Source organism: Natrix helvetica (genome assembly GCF_964273705.1).
Source record: "Natrix helvetica genome assembly, chromosome: 2".
Classification (NCBI taxonomy): Eukaryota; Metazoa; Chordata; class Lepidosauria; order Squamata; family Natricidae; genus Natrix; species Natrix helvetica.
This window is the reverse complement of record NC_138552.1, coordinates 106,490,827-106,511,900: the sequence shown is the minus strand read 5'-3', so window position 1 is coordinate 106,511,900 and position 21,074 is coordinate 106,490,827. Positions and strand designations below refer to the sequence as shown.

The following is a 21,074-nucleotide window of genomic DNA, read 5'->3' as shown; positions in this document are numbered from 1 at the left end:
AGGCTGGTCCTCACCACGAATGCAAGTCTGTTCGGCTGGGGGGCCCATCTTCAGTCCCAGTTGGCCCAGGGCCGGTGGACACCGACGGACCTGCGAAAGAACATCAACTGGCTGGAGCTCAGGGCAATCCACCTAGCCCTTCGCCGGTTCAAACAGACGGTCGCGGGACAACACATCTTGGTACTGACGGACAACGTGGCGGCAGAGGCGCACATGAACAAGCAGGGAGGTACCACTCCATGGCTCTTCGCGATGAAGCAAAGCACCTGGGGTGCTGGGCAGAGCGGAACCTCCTGTCGATCCTAGCGGAGCACATCTCCAGAGTGGAGAACCAGCAGGCGGACTGGCTCAGCAGGGAGACGGTAGACCACGGGGAATGGCAACTTCATCCCAGCATCTTCGCACAGATCAGCCAGAGATTCGGCCAGCCGAGGGTAGACCTCTTCGCCTCTCCATCGAATGCACAGGTTCCGGATTACCTATCCCGGTTTCCCTCCCGGGGGGTGGTGGACACCGACGCACTACGTTGCAGGTGGCCAGCAGGCCTTCTGTACACTTTTCCCCCGCTCCCTCTCATACCAGGGGTCGTGAGGAAGCTAGTGACAGAGAGGGCAGAGATCATCCTAGTAGCCCCGCACTGGCCACGACGACCCTGGTTCGCGGACCTGGTGGAGCTGTCGGTCCTCCCTCCTTGGCAGATTCCACAGGAGGGTAGAGCTGCGCCAAGGGAGTCTGATCCACCCGGACCCGGAGTGGCTCAATCTGACTGCCTGGCACTTGAGCGGGAACAATTGAGGGTGTCCCAGATCTCTTCCAGAGTCATCAGCACCCTGGAGGCTTCCAGAAGGAGATCGACCACCCGCATTTACGATGCGACGTGGGCTGCCTTTGCCAGCTGGTGCCAGGCCAGGCAGGTAGAACCTTCATCAGCCTCCGTACCCCACAGGGGCATCACCTCTGGCTCCAGTCCAGCCTGCGGCGCTTGCAGCCCCCGCCAGCTCCTCCAAGGACTCCCAGGCTTGGCGCCAGAGCGCCGCCACGAGAGAGGCCGGCCAGGTTGCCCGGGCGGCGGCAGAGGTACCCTTTGTTCTCTCAGGCGGGGGAAGTGGGGGGGAGAGGCCTCCTCCACTCCGTTCGCGTCCCACCTGTGCTGCCCTCACCCGACAAGCGCCCCCCAGATGCCGCACAGCTCTGGTGGGTGGTGCCGTGGCTGAATCCCGGGACGGCAGGGAGGTCGGGCCGGACTCTTCACGGAGTGGCTGGCCTCCCCTGAGCTGGACCGCCTTGGTTGACCCCAACCGGAGGGCTCGGGTGCCAAACACGTGGTCGGGGGAGCCGGGCCGGCGCCGCTTGGCTCTTCTCTGCAGAGCGAAAGGCAGGTGGCGGCAGGTGGACGCTCAGAGCCCCAGGAGCCCTTTCGCCAAGCATGGCGCTCCCTCACAGCTCTTTTCGCCTTGTCTGGCAAGAGCCGTCGGCCCGAGAAGCAGCTGAGCTGGGGAGTCCTGTCCGGCAGTTCGGCTTCCAGAGCGGGCGGTGCGAGCGCCAGTGGGCTCCTCCGGGCTCCCGCCTTCCCAAAGTGCGTCCCTGTTTTTGTGGAAAGCAAAAGAATGGAGAAGAAACGGGGAAGCTTCGGGTATGAAATGAGGCCGTGGAAGAGAGTTTTGCCCTTTGCTGGTGAACGTGGCCTCATTTCACACCCGAAGCTTCCCCGTTTCTTCTCCATTCTTTTGCTTTCCGCAAAAACAGGGACGCGCTTTGGGAAGGTGGGAGCCTGGAGGAGCCCACTGGCGCCTGCACTGCCCACTCTGGAAGCCGAACTTGTGCCCATCCTGGAGGGATCCTACCCCGGGCTGGCTTTCAGAGACGTAAAAGGCTCTTTCCTCAGGCGGGCATCTTTTCCAGGCTGTGGAATTCTGGGAGTTGAAGTCCAGAAGTCTAAAAAAATCGCTGCCTCACCAACCTCACCGCACGTCACTGCTCTGAGGTAAGAGTTGAATCCCCATTAGGAGAGTTGTCCTCTTTCTCCGCCCGTCCTCTACCATTTCAGTCCTGTCTAGAGGAAGAAAGTGAAATGTTTAAGCTTAGCCTCCTTTCCAAGATGAGCCACTTAGCCTGTTCATCTTTATCTACCCTGCAAGCCCCTTGTGAACAAGCAGGGGTCTTCACCCTCTGAGATGCTACCTACTTTAATAGACAGGGACTCCATTCTTGCTGCATGTGTCTCTGGTTGTTAGCCTTATCCAAAGGTAGGAATTCCTCCTGTGAATCCTGAAATAATAAAGCAAACAATCTGTGGCATATTGACAAATCTGCAGAGAAAGGGCTTCTACTATTGCCATGGTGAGGAGTGATAAGATTTTAATAACTCATTGGAGGTCTCCAAAATCCACCCCACTCCACTCCATTGAAAATCCACTCCTCTCATTTCTGGGGAGAGAATGAAGGGCCAAAGATCAAAGTACACTCTTTTTTCAAGAGTGGACGTTTGGGGACTTTAAGAGGTCCACCAGCTGGCCTGCCAATGTGGTTTCCCTGAGTCATTCTTCCTTTAGCAAAAGCAAAAGTAGAGATGCCTCCCCTTGGGAAACATTTCTTCTAGCCTTTCTCTTTAGGGCAGCCTCCTTCTTGGGGGATTCAGAATTCCTCAGCTGAGAATACATACCTCCACAAATATTGAACAGGTGTCACATCTTCCAATCTTGGTTTCCAGGTGGTGGGACGAACACCCATGAAAACCTGAAAGTAACAATTATTCATTTGAAGGTATAAATCAAAGTTTTATGCATGTGGTAGGGCATTATTTAGATTCCCAGGAGGGAGGGGTTGCATTCCAGAGGACAAAGAGACAGCAGAACATGGAAAATTTGGCTGACAAGATTCCCAGTATTTTCCCCACCAAGCCATCAAGATCTTTTCATGAATCTAGAGGATTTTCTTGAGTTTGTTAGGCAGGCCAGGCCCCTCCAAGTGAGAATTCCTCCCTTCCCCCACCTGAGTTTGAGGCCTGAACCTCCACTGGCCATGTTGCAAAACCATCCTGGGAATGAAGATGTTTTTCCATGAGCTGCTCATCCTGTTCCTGTGCCGTCAGTCCTGATCAAAGGAAGAAGGTGGCATGTCAAAGAACCTCCATCTAGCTCAGCCTCTCCTTTCTAAGACTGGCTAGTCAGCCTGCCCATCTGCAAGCTCCTTGTGGACAGGAAGCTGTCTTGGGCAGAGGTTCTTACAGGCCCTGTAGTCCATCAATGGTGCCCCACCATGCCCAGGGTTTAAGGACAAGGTTGTGGTACTTGTCAGGAAGCACAGGAAGGTCTTCTACCTTGGTGTTCATACAACAGAAAACGAATGAACACCTGAGAGATTTCCAGAGGTTCTGTGAAGAGGAGAGGAATAGACGTGAGCCAATCAGAAGAGTTGGGAACATGTCTTTTTCCCTATTACCAGTTTCTTGGCATTTGAAATGGCCACACTTACTCTGAAAAGCCTTTGTGCTGCCACAACTAAGCTAGGTGTTGGCATTTCAATCCATGAAGCAAGAATGGGCAGCTGTGCACAGGCTGGTGGCTTTAAAGGCTAATTCACAACCTTGTTTCCTAGGCAACCAGGGAAACAATGACTACATTTTGTACTACACAAGGAGGGCATATCATATTGGACTAGAAATGGCTGGGCAACCCGGTGGCTGACTCTTGGTGGCCTCTGGCCTGTGCCTTTCATGTTGGAAGCTATCTGTTAAAAAAAGTGCAATCATTGTGGCACAAAGCACAGGTGGAATCAGAATCCTCAGGTAGAAGGGACTCCAACTCCAAAGGCAGGGTTCCTCATACCATCTCAGACAAATGATTGCCCAATCTTTTCTTGAAAATGGAGCACACACAACTCCAGGAGGCAAGCTGTTCCACTGCTTTATTTGATTTCACTGTTAGGAAATCCCTCATTTTCAAGGCTAGCTTTCCGATGAGCTTCCATCACCCACTGTTCTTGTTTTCTTTTGTGTTTTGATGAAGTTGTAAGTCATGCAGAGTCCCCTGATAGTGATCTGGGAGGATATAAAGTTGATTAAAAAATGATTGTTTATTGCAATATTGTAATTCAACCCCCATTTTTAATTTATTAATTAAAAGTTTGGAGGCATATTGGTCATTTTTATCAGGTTCTTGGTTAATTTTAATGTTTTCACTCTCTAAATGTTGGATCTTTTAATGTTTTTCCTCTACCTACGGTTTCACACTACATTTTTATTAATTAATGTAACATATATATTACTGTATTGGAAGTCATAGGCAGCTCCCGTCTGCATTCCAAAAAAGAAAAAAAGTCTGTTCCAGCTGTTTCCGAGTTCTTCATTTCTGTAGTCTGGATTATTGGGTGGGAGAGGATTGCCTTTGGTTCAGGGTTGGGATGGGAAATTTCTGCCACATGCAAGAGCTTGACCTGATGCTGGGCTCTTCTGGAAAGATCCCATGCCGAGAAAATCCAGGAGAACCCCAAGAAGATGAAAGAGCCTTTGGCCTTCAGCAAAGTAGTTGGCTAGGGAAACTATTGAATCCCCTTTGCTACATTGGTTTCTAATGAGATTCAGTCTCAGCATTACAGTATGATCCATGAGCAACAATCTCAGAAATTCACATCATGATTCAGGGCAGAAAATAATGTTCAGAATAAATGCTGACCAGAAGATATTTTACCTTTATTAATTGCTTTATTCAGATTTATTTACAATTTAAGCAAGGCAACATCTTGGATTTTCCAACAGGATTGCAATTAAAGGGTAATACTGAGTGTTCATTGCAAACTCATTCTCTTGGCAATCAGGGAAACAATGGCCACATTTTGAACCTAGGACAGTTCACTTTGAACAAAGAATGGCTGGACAGCCTGGTGGCTGACTCTCTTGGTGGCCCCTGCCTTACATGTGGGAAGCTGTCTGCTCACAAGAAGCACAATCATTGGGGCACAAAGCACAGAGGAAATAATAGAATCCTCAGGTGGAAGGGACTTCTAGTCCAACTCCGAAGGCAGGGCTCCTCATACCATCTCAGACACGATTGTCCAATCTTTTCTTGAAAATCTCCATAATGGAGCACACATAACTCCTGGAGGCAAACTGTTTCACTGCTTTACGGTTCTCACTGTAAGTAAAGTCCTCTATTTCCAGGTTTGGATCTCTCCCCCCCCTTTTTTTTTTTTGCTCTTGTTTGTTTGTTTATTAATTAATATAAGATACAAAAGAAAACAGTAGGAAAGATAGGGGAGGGAAAATGTAGAAAAAAGGGGGAAATGAAAGAAAAGGCATAAACTTCCGACTCTCTTTGTTGCAATAGAATAAGATAATAACTTGAAATCTCAACACAGAATAGAGGAAATTACAGATAGAGTCCCCTAGTTTGGGGCCCTCCAGATGTACTGAGCGAACATTTCCTTCACCAGCACGCTCATGGCTACATAGAAAGGTAGAGAAGGTTCAGGATACAGAAAACTGGAAGATTATAAATTTCACTATAGGGTGCTTCCAACGGTCTTTATCACATTCTGAATAATAATGATTTTTTACTGATTTGACTATGATTTGAAACCTTTTTTTGCCTTGTGCTGGCATGTTTTAGTGCTATAGTAATTGGAGCTACAGACCATTTAAATAAAAACTTGACAACTACTTTCTTGTTCTCTCAACCTCCATACTGTATACATTTCATTCTGGTTTGAAAGAATCTGTATTCACAGAGCTAAATAACAGAATGACAGAGTTTGAAGGGTCCTTGGAGGTTTTCTGGTCCAATCCCCTGCTCAAGCAGGAGACCCATTTCAGACAGGTGGCTGTCCCATCTCTTCTTAAAACCTTACAGTAACGGAGCATCCACAAGTTCTGAAAACAAACCATTCCACTGATATGTCCTAGAATAACAGGGTTTGTATATGCTGTCTGGGAAACAATTGGGAAACAAACAGAAAATAACAAAAATGGGAACAATTCCATTATTTTGCTCACACGTATTCAGTGACCTGCAGATCTGTCTTTCTTGCTCTTTTTGCTTTTAAAACAACAGAAATGAGATCAATTGTGGTCATAAACCAAGGACTACCTATAATCTGCTCCTACATATGATTTAAATCCACTTAGGTTAAAGGGGTGGTTGTGTGAATTAAAATTGCTTCTGCATTTAAAAATACATCAGGTTGTTAACCAGTTTAGTGCTAGAAATGGGTTGCTTTTTTTCTAATCTTGCCATCAGCTGAGATGCCATTGGTGGCACTATAAGGAAACAAAGTTGAAGTTGAAGTTAATACTCAGCAGGATCAAAAGTTGTATGGGATTTAATGGCGTTATCTTTTTTGTTGTTGTTCAGTTTCTGACCTCACTACAGAAAAGTGTAATGGAGTTAAGAAGCCAAAGAAAGACTAAATGGTTGGATGGATTCTATGTTAAGGATGATATATAAAGCTTTAATTCACTGAAATGTTCGTGGCTCCTTTTTTTTATCCTGGGAGAAGCATTAGAGCAAACATGCAGCATCACACTCTTGTTCTTTTTGAACTGTTAAAAGTTTTGGAAAAAAATGATAAACGGTAGCTGAAAACTCAACAATCTTCCAGTAGTGCCACTGTGGCAGCAAAGGAAGGCAGCAAACTGAAGAAAAACAGGTATTCTAGAAAATATTAAAAAGGTGAACTATTATACCTCCCTGGATGAGAAAAGGAGAAGCATGCTCTTGGAAAGCAGCCCCAGAAAGACTGGGCCTTTCTATTTACAAGACAAAAGGTCTTTAGCCAATAGGGTGATAGGATTAGCCCTCACTCAAGATCCAAAGCAGGACAAAGACATTAAACCGTAATATGAATTGTCCCACACACTTTCAAAGCAAGATTCAACCAAGCCTAGGACTCAAGACAACTTACAAAGTTACCCCTGCATAGCCCCATGGGACTCTGACTGCAACCATTAGGATAAGCTCACATTCAATAGGGTATAAATCTCTGTCTTCCGTGTGCTTAATTGCCCAGGACCTCAAGCCATGTGGTCATGTCCAGATTGAACCATCTTTCCAAACAGCCACCATGTTTCCAGTGTCTTTCTCCTACTTGGAACTGAAATGTCCAGATGGACATTTCTTCCAACAGTCGGATCCCTTCTTTGAATGTCCCACCCACATAAATCATTGAGCAGAAATCGTTGAACTAATTCCCGGCATTAGTCTAGCTGGGTTTTTTTTTAGAATAATTCAAAATATTTTAATCGTTGCACCGCGGTCAAGTGTTGCATCAATTTCCCTTTTTACGATCTTTTCTGTAACTGCCGGCTGCTCTCAGCCGATCTTTTGGCTGGTAAAACCGAAAGTTGCAATCCAAGAACCCTAAAAGTGAGAAGAGGTCTTGAGCGCCATCCAGCCCAACCCCGCATTTTTCCCGGTGCCAAAAGGCTCAGTCAAGCCTCCCTTGAGATAGCTGGCAAGGGGAAGATTTGCAAACGGTGTGCTACGTTGCGCAACGCCTCCGTGATTCAAGTCCAAGCGCCCGCAGCAGAACTCCTGCTTAAGAGGGCAATCGGGAAGACTTCTTGAGGAGAAGGCTGCTTCCTCGCTCTCTTTCCCGCTTACGGGACTTGGAGCCTGTTGGGCCGGCACTGCCTGGCACCGCCTTGCCCCGCCCCGTCAGGAAGCAGCTGTCTGATCGCCTTGCGTCGGCCTGCTCCGCCGGGTGTCCAAAGGCGGCTGCGAGCGTTGCCATGGAAGGGCGGCCACAGGCTGAGCCGAGGTAAAAAGAGCGGGTCGCAGCGGTGACGGTTCCGGGGGAACGGCTAGCGTGGACTATCGGGATGCCCATTAGGCAGAAGTTAACTTTTTTCACTTCAGGAGGGCAGCCGCCTTGGAATGTGCCGTAAAACAGGAGAAGCACAACGGTTGCTTCCCGGGCATTGCTCACCTGAACCACTCGCGATGTTTCTCAGGGCAGCTATGCTCTGAGGCTTTGACGCCCCTGATGCATAGCCTGTGACGCAGGAGTGGCCAAAAGGATATGCAGACAGGTAGCGTGGGGTAAAAAAAGAAGAAGAAAAATAACAAGGTTGGCATTTCATTGCTTTGCTTTGTAACCTGTCTTTTTTTTTTCCGGGAGCCTCTCCCCTCCCCCCCCCCAATATAATTCTGTGAGGTAGGCTGAGTTGAGAGGGTCAGTACAACGTACAGAATTTATCCAATGGCAAATTTCGCTTGAAAAGAAGCAGACAGATTTCTCCCCTTTCCTTTTTTTAAAAAAAATAGTGGGACCCCCACGAAAGGATGGGAATTCAAGGCAGCCATCAGTCTTCCCATTTATTCATTTTAATGATAGAATTCACAATCTCCTGGTTTCTGGCAGGAAGCCTGGTTTTGAAATTTTTGAGGTCTCCATTTTGGTTCTTTGGCATAGGGCAGGGGTGTCCAAACTTGGGAACTTTAAGACTTGTGGACTTCAACTTCCAGATGGCTGGCTGGGGAATTCTGGAAGTTGAAGTCCACAAGTCTTAAAGTTCCCAAGTTTGGACACCCCTGGCATAAGGACTGGGATGTTTGTCTAATAATACAAAATTATATGACAAAGATGATAGCGGATATCATAATGAAGAGAAACAAGTGTGCAAATCTGCAAATGTCATACTAATGCTATTAGTTCTTCTTGTATTTCAGAGGAGATGCAGGAGAGGATTTTCCCACTTCTGTTTCTTTTTAGGAACTCTTCCGATTCCTTTTAAGACAGGGCTGAGCAGTCTTTTGGTGACTAGAGGTTAAATGTTGCAACTTTGGAGAAGGCAGAAAGCTGTAATGGGAAGACTAGTTATTTAGAGTCATTGTAGTAACAACTTATATTCTCTAAAACATTTCTCCGTTGTATTATGTAATATTATGAATGTTCAACGTTCAGCTCCTATTTTGCCTAAACTTGTTGGCAAGAGAAGGAATTTAAATTACACCACATCCTCTTGTCTATACATTCTAAAACTTCCTGCCCAAAGAAGAATTCAAAATGTGCACACTTGAGCCATCTTCCTTGTTCCTAATAAAGATGACAGCCAAGAACATATTTAAAAAACAACATTTTTTTCTATTTATTTATGACTTTAGCAGAATGAATAACACCAATTTATCTAAATAAGGCAAATGGAAAAAAATCTTTTCTGCATTTGGCATTTGAAAAACATTATATTCTACTTGGAATTTCAGATAATCTTAGGTGATTGGTCTTAGACTGGTTATACTTTACTGTTCTTAACTGGTGTCTCTTTTCTCTTTTTTTGCAATTAGTATTCGACTATCAAAAGAGCTGTTGTTCAAAGAGCCATGAAATCAGATCATGAGGACAGAGAGGGTCTTCTTGTACCTGGGACATCAAACATGTCACCAGAGGAAAAAATGGCAGACACCAGGAGTAGCAGTTGTGATATCATCAGAAATGTATCTCCATGTCCTGAGGTTTGGAGAAATGATGATATAAAACCTAGCCAAGAAGCCTCCAGGAAAAAACTATGTGGTTACTTATATAAATGTTCTTCTAAAGCACCAATCAAGACCTGGAAGTCTCGTTGGTTTTGCTATGATGAAAATAAATGCTACTTGCTATACTACAGGACAGCACAGGATATTAATCCTTTAGGAAGCATAGAGATTTCCATTGCGAGTTTTGATCCGAAAGTGGGAGCAGATGAGGGTATTTTTGAAATCAGGACGCCCATCAAAGACTTTATTCTTAAGGTATGTATTTGCAGGAAGATAGGGTGGGTGGGTGGGTGGGTGTGGCCTGAATTGGGACCGAAGCCCCAATTGTACTAATACTGTCAGCATCTTGAGAGATATTTTCAATACTGTCCAAGTTTAAATTTGCTACACAAAACATTATAAAGTAAGAAACTGATTGTGTTCTTGCCTATGATTGCTAAACAAATACCCACTCAGTGCTAGAAATATTTAAAGAAACTTTGTATTGAAATATAGCTTGAAAAGTTCTGGCTAGCTGCTATGCTTGCAATTTTTTTCTTTAAAAAAACTGATGTGATATCTTTTTATTGACAATAATATGACATTGTTGGGCAACCTATTAGCTTATCTCTAAACATTCTCAATAGATAGCATTGTTATGAAACATGTCATTGTATGCAAATAAATGTAATTTTTTGCTGGGTGGATAAATATATTCTGTCCAGGACAATCATCTTTTTAAATATCACAGTAGCATAGTCCACGACTTACGACCGCAATTGAGCCCAATATTTCTGTTGTTAAGTGAAACATTTGTTAAGTGAGTTTTGCCCCATTTGACAACCTTTCTTGCCACAGTTGTTAAGTGAATCACTGCAGTTGATAATTTAGTAATCCAGTTGCTAAATGAACTTGGCTTCCCCATTGACTTTGCTTGTCAGAAGGCCACAAAAGGTGATCACATGACCCTGGAACACAGTAACAGTCATAAATATGAACCAGTTGCCAAGCATCTGAATTTTGATCACATGAACATGGGGATACTACAAAGGTCGTAATTATGAAAAATGGTCATAAGTCACATTTTTCAGTGCCGTTGTAACTTTGAACAGTTGCTAAATGAACTGTTGTAAGTACAATACAATACAATAGTAGAGTTGGAAGGGACCTTGGAGGTCTTCTAGTCCAACCCCCTGGCAGGAAACCCTATACCGTTTCAGGCAAATGGCTATCCAACATCTTCTTAAAGACTTCCAGTGTTGGGGCATTCACATCTTCTGGAGGCAAGCTGTTCCACTGATTAATTGTTCTAACTGTCAGGAAATTTCTCCTCAGTTCTGAGTTGCTTCTTTCCTTGATTAGTTTCCACCCATTGCTTCTTGTTCTACCCTCAGGTGCCTTGGAAAATAGTTTGACTCCCTCTTCTTTGTGGCAACCCCTGAGATATTGGAACACTGCTATCATGTCTCCCCTAGTCCTTCTTTCTATTAAACTAGACATACCCAGTTCCTGCAACCGTTCCTCATATGTTTTAGTCTCCAGTCCCCTAATCATCTTTGTTGTCAAGGGCTATCTGTAATTGTTTGGCATGCTATAGATGAATAAGATTCATCTATAAATCACTAGCAAAGTTAATCAACTTGTTAGCTAAGAGTGCATTATGATAGATTAATAAGATTTTTTATTAATGTCTATTCCTTCTTATAAGTTTTTTAGAATTACAGTATATCTTTGTATGCATGTACTGTACGTACAGTGTTTGTGTGTATGTATATATACATACACTGTATATACACATAGGTAGATATATACACTAAAGTTTTTTTATTTATTTAACCTTGTGTATTTTATATTTTTTTAGCTTTTATTATTAAGTGTTTGTATTTTATTTTTCTTATGCTGGTCTAGGAGTGTAATAAAGATTTTGATTAGTGATAAACAAGAATATTAGAAGTGGCATTCCCAACCCATCTGAACAGCAACAATTTTGAAAAAAAACTATTTTAGTTATAAAGACTATATCTTTTCTCTTTTGTTTTGATTTTAAATTGAATGACTGTACAGGCTGTCAACAAACAAGCCATGATGTATTGGCTACAACAACTGCAGCTGAAACGCTGGGAATTTTGTAATAAACAGGCAAAGGGTTTTGTTGAAACCATGCCATCTTTTCCTTCCATGCATGAGGCCCAGCAGAGCAACAGTAAGTAATAAAAGTACACTAGCTTGAACTTGAATTGCAACAGGAGGAGTACTCTTGTTAGAGGTTATGTAGCTCAAGATAGGCAGCTCTTCATCCCTTGACTTCTATGGTGGTACGCTGTTTTTGATTCCCCATCAGGCCACCAGATTGTGCTGCTCAATATCAGTATGACTTTGGACTGTTTTAGAAGAGGGATAGAGTGAGAGTGTTTGGCCCCCAAAGCATCCTGCTCCTAATTTCACTCTGAAAAGGATGGCTCCATCCCTTTTGGTGACATCATATCTTCCTCCCTCCCACCTCTAATCCAGTATCTTTCATACTGTAATCAGTTCAGCATAGCAACATTATTAAACAAATTAATATAAGGTTGCAGAAAGTGTGCTGCAGCCTTCTAAATGCATGGAAGGCCAAGCAGTAGCTTCTGATTCATTAAACTTATGCTTGTCCTGATAAGAGATCAAGATGACCATTGGCTACAGTTTGATTCCACATACTACAGGTCTCCATCATACAAGAATTCTAAATGCATATATTTGCTGCAAATTTTTTAATTGTTGCCCTGCATTTTTTTTCTGCTTCCTCCTTCTGAATATTGGTCATCCTGAACATTGTCCTTCAGTCTTGCTCCATAAACCAAGTAAAAGTTATTTTAAAAACATTTAGTTTGTCCCCAATTTATTGCTAATAGACAGCTGGAGTCTTTCTCAATCTCATATCCCACAATAAACAAGCTGCATGCTGCCTTCCTTGACAAGGATGCATTTTCTAAAATAGGTGTTAATGCCACAGGAGATGTATATACCTAGGCCCAATCCACATACCCCCAAGTTTCCAAACGGGGAAGAAAATATATAAAATCACACATTGAGTTCATGTGGTGTGCCCTGAAACTGATTTAAAGTTAGCTGAAACATTTGATGATGTTTATAATTTGGATTCTGATCTATATATTTATATGTGTGTGTAATAAACTTTGAATTAATGAAGTTTTGTTCACTGCTTTATAGCTTTCTGTTCTTTTCTATTTTATGTTCTTTAGTTCTGGTGTTGTATTTTGTTAAATTTTGAATTATTACAGTTGTTAGCTGTTAGTATAAGTATAATCTTTATTGTCATTGTACTTAAATACAATGAAATTGGTTGGGCCCCTTTTTGTAGAAAATGAGAATGTCAGTGTAATCAACAAAACAGAATTTCTGTATTTCAGCTATTGGAGGCAAAGTAAGAGAAGAATAGGTGTGCCCCTGCTTTGTCATTAAGCAAAAGCCAAACATAGGTTGCCCAACTGCAGGAAGGCAATTTGTCAGCAGCTGAAAGAAAAATGCAAGTTAATTTTAGGAAGTTAAAACAATCTGAGAACTAGCCAACATTGACTTCACCTTCTTAAAATACTGGATTTTACCCAGTCTGTTCCCTAGTAGAATAAAGATTGGTGGCCGGATTTTCCCTTCCCACAAAGCCTCTTTAGATACAGTCTACACAGAGTTGAAGGAGAAGTAGTTACAAGTCATAGGGCAAAGTTTGTTCAAGAGGCAGCTGCAAATACTGTGATGCATTGCAGGATGTAGCTGTGCCATGTGATCTGTAGATTTAGTTTGCCTGACTGCCAGTTGTTAAGCTTTATCTCTTTCTTTGCAGCTGAGGCAGATCAGGATTTTTTACCCCCAGTGAAAACACCCACAGATGTAGTTGGCATAAAGGCAGCTTCTCTACCAGCACCACCGACTTCTGTTGCTCTTCAGAACATCTCTCTCAAACATCCTTGGATTGAAATTCAGTAACTATTTCATTTGTTTGCATGCCAGAAAAATAACCATGCCAAATATATTGCGCTGAAGTAGCCATCTTACTTAACTTGGTGCCCTTTGGACATTATGAATAGAATTGCCAGTCCTTAGGCTATAGTCATGTATTCCATAGCAGAGAAATAATCTGTGAGCTGTCACCCAGTTTTCTTCCCTGTGCAATCTTGACTGGCTTCATCCACTATTATTCACCTCTCAACTGACTACAGTAGTCACTAGCTGAGTGGGGAGAGGGAGGACATACGTTGGTACCTCTGTTAGCAAGGCGTTGATAGTGATTGTGTGGTATTCACTTTTTTTGACTTCTGGCGATTCCCTGGGCAAGTCCTGCAGGTTTCTTGGCAATATTTTGGAATATTGCCCTAGCCCTTGCCAGCTTCCTAAGGTTGAGAGAGAGGGACTAGCCCCAGGTCATCCAGCTGTCTTCATGCTTAAGGCAGGACTAGAACCCAAGCTCTTAAGTTCCAGGCTGATGTCTTAACCACCACACAAAGTTTTTAAACATTTTATTTATTTTAAAACTGAATACTTGTCTTCATCTTTTTTTTAAAGAAAATAATTAATATAGAAATTCTTTTAAATTGAACACTTAAATAAAATGGTTGCTTTTGCCTAGAATTAAGTGCAAACTGACACAATTACAGTTTTAGAAATCCTGATTTCTTTAATTTTGTTCAGTTTTCACTCAGATTATTGTTAAATGCATGATCTAGCTCTAATGAAAACCATTAAGTCTAAAGCACTTTAAGAGGTTTTTTCCCCCTCTAATGTGAGGAAAATGAAACAAGATATGATTCAGCGGTCTTCTGGCAGTGAACAATTTATGCATAGTATGCCATTTCTGAAGATGGTCCTTGATTTATGACTCTGTCGCTTTTGATCATTCAAAGTTACAATAGATCTATCTGTGAGGTATTTATGACCTGGGTTTGAATTTCTGTTAGTCACTGTCCTGCAGTCACATGACTGCAGTTTGGTGGCTGTCACTAGTTACAGTTGTGCTAGGTAAGCCTCCATTACAGTCAGAACTCAAGGACCACCTGTAAACTCATGTAACTTAACCTACAGTTGAATAAAAGGATTACTAAATCAAATATTTGTCCATCACCAAGAGATTTGACGTTTATTTATGTAGCATATGGCATACCATACATGGGCTAGCAATACAAATTAACATTTCATTTGCCACTAAATTACTTTGTCAACAGATGTATCGGAATATGGTAAAATGATTGCACAAAACTCCCCCCCCCCCTTTCAAGTCCGTTTTTGATTCCTGACAACTGCCTGAACAGGTCTGTGCAGTTTATGTGGCAAGATTTTAGAAGTGGGTTGCCTTTGCGTGCTTCATAGGGCTGAGAAGGTGGGACTGGCCAAAGGTCACCTAGTTAGCTTCATGCCTAAGCCTGGACTAGATATCATAGTCTCCCAGTTTCTAGCTTGGTGCCTTAACCACTACACCAAACTGACAGTCTTACACAAAACTAGCCATGAAAATATCTATTTTCTAATATTTGATTCATTTGGACTTTGTTTATGTCGTAATTCAACAAGAGAGTGAGATGCTAGTTGCAGAGTACATGAACAGATTAACGAGCCCTTTTATTTATTAAGAACTGATAAATGAGAGCAGAAAGTGCTTTCCAATACTTTTGATTGTAATGATGTGCTACGTTTGAAAGTACATGATTACCTTTGGTTTCAATCCCAGAAATGAAAAATATTGCTGGAAAAGATTTAAAGTTGCTATTCTGAATTCTGCTTCTCTTTTACCAGGCAAGAAATGAAGGATACGTTATAGGAAATAATATAAAACACTTGCTTAATTTTTCAGCTCTTTATAAAGTTTAAACCTAAACAGCTAAACCTAACCACCAATTACTATAACTGCTGTTTCTCTGCTCTTGTATTAAAAGCAGATGAAATTGAGAAAACAGAAACACTTTGGACCTAGCAAATTCTATAATACTTTGATCTCAGTAAAGCAAACCACATCTTGCTAAACAAAATGACATTTGCAACTATTTTTTTCTCTAGCCTTTTCCTGCAACTGTAGGGCTGCTTTTTTTAGAACAAACAAGTGTTGATACATTGGTTGCAACAAGAATTGACTGACCAGCTTGTCATCCGCGCATGATGTAATGGCCTGAGAGAGTGTGATTGGCCCAAAGTCACCCAGCCAGCTTTCATGCCTGAAACAGGACTAGAACTCATATTCTTCTAATTTGTAATCTGATGCCTTCACTACTAGATCAAATTGGCTCTCATTGAATATTTTAACTTTTCACACCAGGTGGTAATTCATAATGATTTAGTGTTTCACTAGGCAAACATTTTTAGGCATTAAAATACCACATATTGGTTGTAAAAATCTGTCGATTCCAAATCAATTGCAAAGAGTTGGCATTTTCTGGCCAACTATGATGGTGTCTATATCTTTTTTGCCATTTGAGGCTTCGTTGTATTTTGCAGGCCACGCAGAGAAACCCAGTGTGGTTTTTATTTTATTTTTAATTTCTGCTTTTCTGTCTGCAGGGAATTTTTGGGGTTAGTTTGAAGGTATATTCTGACACATGAGTTTCCACAGGCCCTCTGAAATACTGCAGCCAGAAGTGCCTTAACCACTATAGTGAGATCTAGAATTTTGATCTAAGCATTAGTTTTTCTGTGCAATTTTCTTCTTTCAGAAACACAGTGCATAATCTGTGTGGCAGCCGTCAGAACCGAAGAGACAGTGGTAGTTTTGAGGATAATTTTGAAATCATTGTTGATGAAGAGCACCTAAAAGGAGAAACTGAGGATACAGGTACTCACTTTGCATTTATGATAATGTATAAAAGACATTTCCTGTTGCATTTTGTCATCGTATTATGAAGTAAATCTATGAAGGGAAACTCTGGGAGATGAACCCCAAAAAAATAGTTATACAATCTGAATGTTACTTAAAAATAAACCCCGCTACATTGAATGGAACTTATATCAGGGTTACCTCTAATGCAAATTCATTATTTCACTTTGTAGAAACAACAGAACATTTATCTATGGAGATTCTTAGTCATCCAGGTCATGGTTGTCTTAAAGGTGTTTTTGAAGAGGCAACTGGACTTTCTTGTTTTTCTTTGAAGACTTCTCATCCAGAGCTGAAGAAGCTTCTTGGATGAGAAGCGAAATGCCTTCAAAGAAAAACCAGAAAGTCCAGTTCCGCTTGAAAGAACATCTCTGGAACAATATTTACTTCTCCAGTGCCTATACTACATTTGAATTAGCCATTATTGCAAAAATACCTGGGGTGCACAAGACAATTTTATACCCTCTGCTGCTTTCATATAGTATCAACCCTATTACAACATACAATGTTGCCACATTCTGCACAGCAGTACTTAAAATCTTGAGAGAAAATGACCTGTATCACAAACTAATTTTAATGAGCATCTAGACCATTATTATTACCTATTTTATAATTGATTCATTGAATTATTTGTATTACATAGATATAGTTTATCATGTTTTATGCCCATTTATTGTTTTTAACTTCTCTCCATTTAGACTCGTTTTTTAGATTTTTATTGTTATATTTTTTTATGTGATTGGATTTTTGTTTTGTTTTTTGCTTTTAAATTACTTGTACCCTACCCTTCTTATGCTGATCTTTGATCGTAATAAAGGTTTATTTGATTTATTTATGTACTTCCTGATAAACATGCAGGTGATTGCTCATAAATCTCGTTACTTTATCTAGAGCAGATATTAATGTTTTACTAACTTTTCAGAATATAATTCTGAGATCTTCCATTGCAAGAAGGTTATTCTCTATTATTTTTATTTGTTTCAGTCATGGCAGAGATGCAGAAGGATACAAAAATGAGACCAAAGCCATCAACACTCCGAAAATACAAAAAAGCAAACAGCAGTTTTCATTATTTTGTTGAAGGAGCAGAACAGGGAAAAATAGCTTCTCTTCAGGACCAAGTTTTGATTCTTACAGAGGAAGTAAAATCTCAGAAGGTAAGCCTCCCCTTAAAATATATACCTAGTTTAGATCAATCAAAAGATTTTAATCAAGTATCCAGCCATGTAGAAGACAATGTTGGACTAGAAATTGTTTCCTGATACATTTCTAGTGATAATGCAGGTTGTTGACAAATGGAAAACAAAATTAAACTGGAAAAGTTTCTGGAAAAATGCCCTTGGACTGGCATGTTCTAGCCAGCAAATAAACCTGGTGTTTTTCATTGATAAATGTATTTAATCATCCAGGCTGCAAGTTGTTTGACTTTTAATATAAAAGAAACTTAGGTAGTATATTACTTAAGTCAGGGGTGTCCAAACTTGGGAACTTTAAGACTTGTGGACTTCAACTCCCAGAATTCCCTGGCGGGGAATTCTGGGAGTTGAAGTCCACAAGTCTTAAAGTTCCCAAGTTTGGACACCCCTGACTTAAGTATATTAAGAAGAAGTGTCATTTCTTCTTAATAGTATGCATATTTTATGTACTGTGTTAAATTATATATTTTTTATATTTCATGACTTTGGAGTGCTAAAAGGGAGTGGGGGCAGCAAAACCCAGAAGAAAGGAGGCAATCTGTTTTACACAGTTTGTTATTAATGTGTGGGAGAAAATCGAGTCATCCAGCTTCTCTTCTAGCCCCTTTTCCATTTCAAGATAAGGGCATTGGTTAGCATAAATGAGGCTAAAGCTGTGGGCAAAATAGTAACTTTGAACGAAAACTTAAAGATGTTAGACCAAGGGTCCCCAACCTTTGGTCCACGGTCCCCTAGTGAGCCATGAAGTACTTGGCCGCAGAAACGGTGGTGAGTGCAAGTGAATACACATCCCTACTTGCATGAGCAGCGGGTGAGCACTTCCACGTGTGCTCCATTTGTTACAACATCAAGTGCATGTGAAAGATGATCACACAAATGGAGCTGTGAGTGTGTGCTTGCCAGCGACTCATGCAGAAACATAGTCTCTCCCCTCTCCCCGGCTGGTCCGCAAAGCCGGAGAGGTTGGGCAACTCTGTGTTAGATCACCTGCGGGGTGCAATTTAAGGGAGCCAGTTTCCATAAAAAAGAACACTAGTAGGAACACTTTGAGGTAATTGAAGAATAGTACAGTTCAGGTTATGATGACTAACCTTTTTTGCTCCTGCGTGTGAAAAGCGTGTGTGCGTGTGTGACAGCCTGCACTGCATGTCAACACCCATAATCCCCACCCTCTATGCATGCGCACATGACCCCCCCCCGTGCTCCCCCTCCGTGCCCTGTTTTGGGCCTAGCAAGCATCCCTAATAAGCCTCCTGGGACCAAAAATGGGCCATGGGGGGGGGGGTTTCCTCCACCCCGCACTCTCCCCACCACTGCATATGCATGCGCTTCCCTGTGCTCCCCCACCCCCTGCACTTATGTGCATGCTCCCCCTGTGCCCTGTTTTGAGCCTAGCAGGCATATGCGTGCGCCCCTGGAATACAGCATTTTTGGCCTCCCGAAACCCCGCCCCCTTTGCAAAAATGGCTGTGCATAGCCTTTAGGAGGCTTGTGGAGTGTTCCTGGGGGCTAGGGAGGGCAAAATGAGTGGAAAATGAGCCGTTTTTTGCCGCTGCAGCCTCCAGGATCACTCCACAAGCCTCCTAAAGGCTATGCATGTCCTTTTTTTGACAAAAAACAGGGCCGTTTTCGTGAAAAATGGGCCCTTTTTGGGAGGTCTGCAGAGTTCAAAAACTTTTTTTTTCATTCAAAATCTCTTCAAAATCTTGATGCATCTTATACTCCGTTGCATCTTATAGTCTGAAAAATATGATACCCGTACTCAACAGGTGCTAAACAGATTCAACCTTTGAGAACTTAGTGTAACTTTCAAGCTGTGCTCCATAAAGGAGCTCTCCCTTTGCTGAAAAGTTTTACTTCAGCAGGAACATTCAGGATATGCTCCCTGGCCTGGCCTGGATAGCTAATCCAGTTTTAGATGTATTTTGTGGTACGTAATTTTTGTGAGTCATAGAGGATTACTCCAAGTTAGTCTAAATTACTTGTTTTATACTATGCTCATTACATTATCAGTTTTATGCTTGTACCTATATTGTGTTTTTTGTATATTTTGTATTGGTTTTTGTTTTATCTCTGTGTCTGTAAAATATGCTCTGGGTCATGCGAATCAGAGATGTTTCTATGAAGCTTTTTAACGATAGTGGAACTTCTTGTAGCATTTTTTCCCATCCATCGGGGGGGCTGTATCCACCTGGAAACAGCTGAGCTGAACTTTCATCTACCCTCCACCATTTTTGCTACCTTTGCCTTCCCCCTACCACCTGGGATATTTAATCATTTCTTGCCCTCCCCCCCCTGCCTCCAAGCACCAAGTACCACCTGGACACTGGAATATCCCCTACCCTCCATTGAGACTCTTCTATTTATTAACTTCCTACCCTCCACTCCACTGAGACTCTATTATCTACTAACTTTGCATCATCTGCACCCCTACCCTACTGGGACTATTACAACGGTTTAATTTATTCGAGGTCTGACCTGCTCCGCCTGCGGGAGGCCCCTCTTTCGCAGGTATGGCCCTTGGCTCTCTCAAGGGCCAGCCTTGATGACGGGTTTGTGAACCCCGAGAGGTGGAAGAAGAGGAAGCTGAGGGGCTTTTTAGCTAAATGTTTTATATTGTTTTTAGGGGGTTCTGGGAAGGGAGGGGGGGGATAACCAGGCCAGGAGGGAAGCCAGTGCCAGACGAACAGGTGAGTCCAGGAGGGAAGTGAGCGGAATGGGGGGGGTGAGGGAACAAGCTATTCCAGTAGAGGGTTGTTTTATTGCAACGGTCGCGGGGAGGGGGGGATGCGAGGACAAGAGGAGATCACAAGGTCGGTTGGGAGACCGTGGCTGCTGGCTACGCCCGGTCGTTTGTACCAACCCCCGCAACCTAGGTGGTCGGGAACTACAGAGACAGGGCCTGCGGCTGATGCTTTGCAATGCAAGGTCCGTGACTAATAAGGCCCCCCTCATTAATGAGTTGATCTCCGAGGGGGAGCTGGACCTTGCAGGAATAACGGAGACCTGGTTGGGTCGCGAGGGTGGTTTACCCCTCGTGGAAATGTGCCCACCAGGTTTCCATGCATTCCATCAGCCTCGGGCCCTGGGTAAGGGTGGAGGGGTGGCGGTAGTTATACAGGATGGCCTAGAGCCGAGGGAGTTCACTGTTCCTCAGATATCCGGGTGTGAGTCACTTGGTGTGAAATGGGGCCCAGGGAGGCAGTGGGGTTTGCTGATTGTATACTTGGCTCCTCGCTATACGTCAGCAGCCCTGCCCGAGCTCCTCGAGCTGATCTCGGAGACGGCGGTGGAGATCCCCAAACTTTTAGTTATGGGGGACTTCAACCTGCCGTCGACGGGAGCAGCATCCGAGGTAGCTCGGGAGTTCATGGCTTCCATGACAGCCATGGGCCTGACCCAACTAATTCAGGGCCCCACACACGAAGGTGGTCACACACTGGACCTTGTTTTTGTATCTGAGCAGTGGACCAGTGATCTGGGAATAGGGGATTTAGATATTACCCCCCTGTCATGGTCAGATCACTCATGTCTCCGGCTAGACTTCCCTGGCGCTACCCCCCACCGCGAGGA

At 43.0% G+C, this 21,074-nt stretch overlaps 1 protein-coding gene across 4 annotated transcripts in view; it reads left to right on the top strand.

Annotated features, from left to right (window-relative positions):
- Positions 1 to 372: 372 nt before the first annotated feature.
- The window catches only part of TBC1D2 (TBC1 domain family member 2), a 46,017-nt gene continuing 25,315 nt past the window's right edge, over positions 373 to 21,074 (top strand). The window contains exons 1-8 of one of the 4 annotated variants that reach the window (XM_081942260.1): positions 373 to 467; positions 583 to 1,077; positions 1,903 to 1,984; positions 9,279 to 9,725; positions 11,514 to 11,652; positions 13,291 to 13,429; positions 16,145 to 16,263; positions 17,290 to 17,462. In XM_081942260.1, coding sequence (XP_081798386.1) covers positions 9,315 to 9,725; positions 11,514 to 11,652; positions 13,291 to 13,429; positions 16,145 to 16,263; positions 17,290 to 17,462 — 981 coding nt within the window. In that variant the 5' untranslated portion in view covers positions 373 to 467; positions 583 to 1,077; positions 1,903 to 1,984; positions 9,279 to 9,314. Of the gene's footprint in view, positions 468 to 582; positions 1,078 to 1,902; positions 1,985 to 7,571; positions 7,753 to 7,784; positions 8,062 to 9,278; positions 9,726 to 11,513; positions 11,653 to 13,290; positions 13,430 to 16,144; positions 16,264 to 17,289; positions 17,463 to 21,074 lie in introns of those variants that run through there. The other 3 variants (XR_014174458.1, XM_081942261.1, XM_081942262.1) reach the window with 3 other exon arrangements.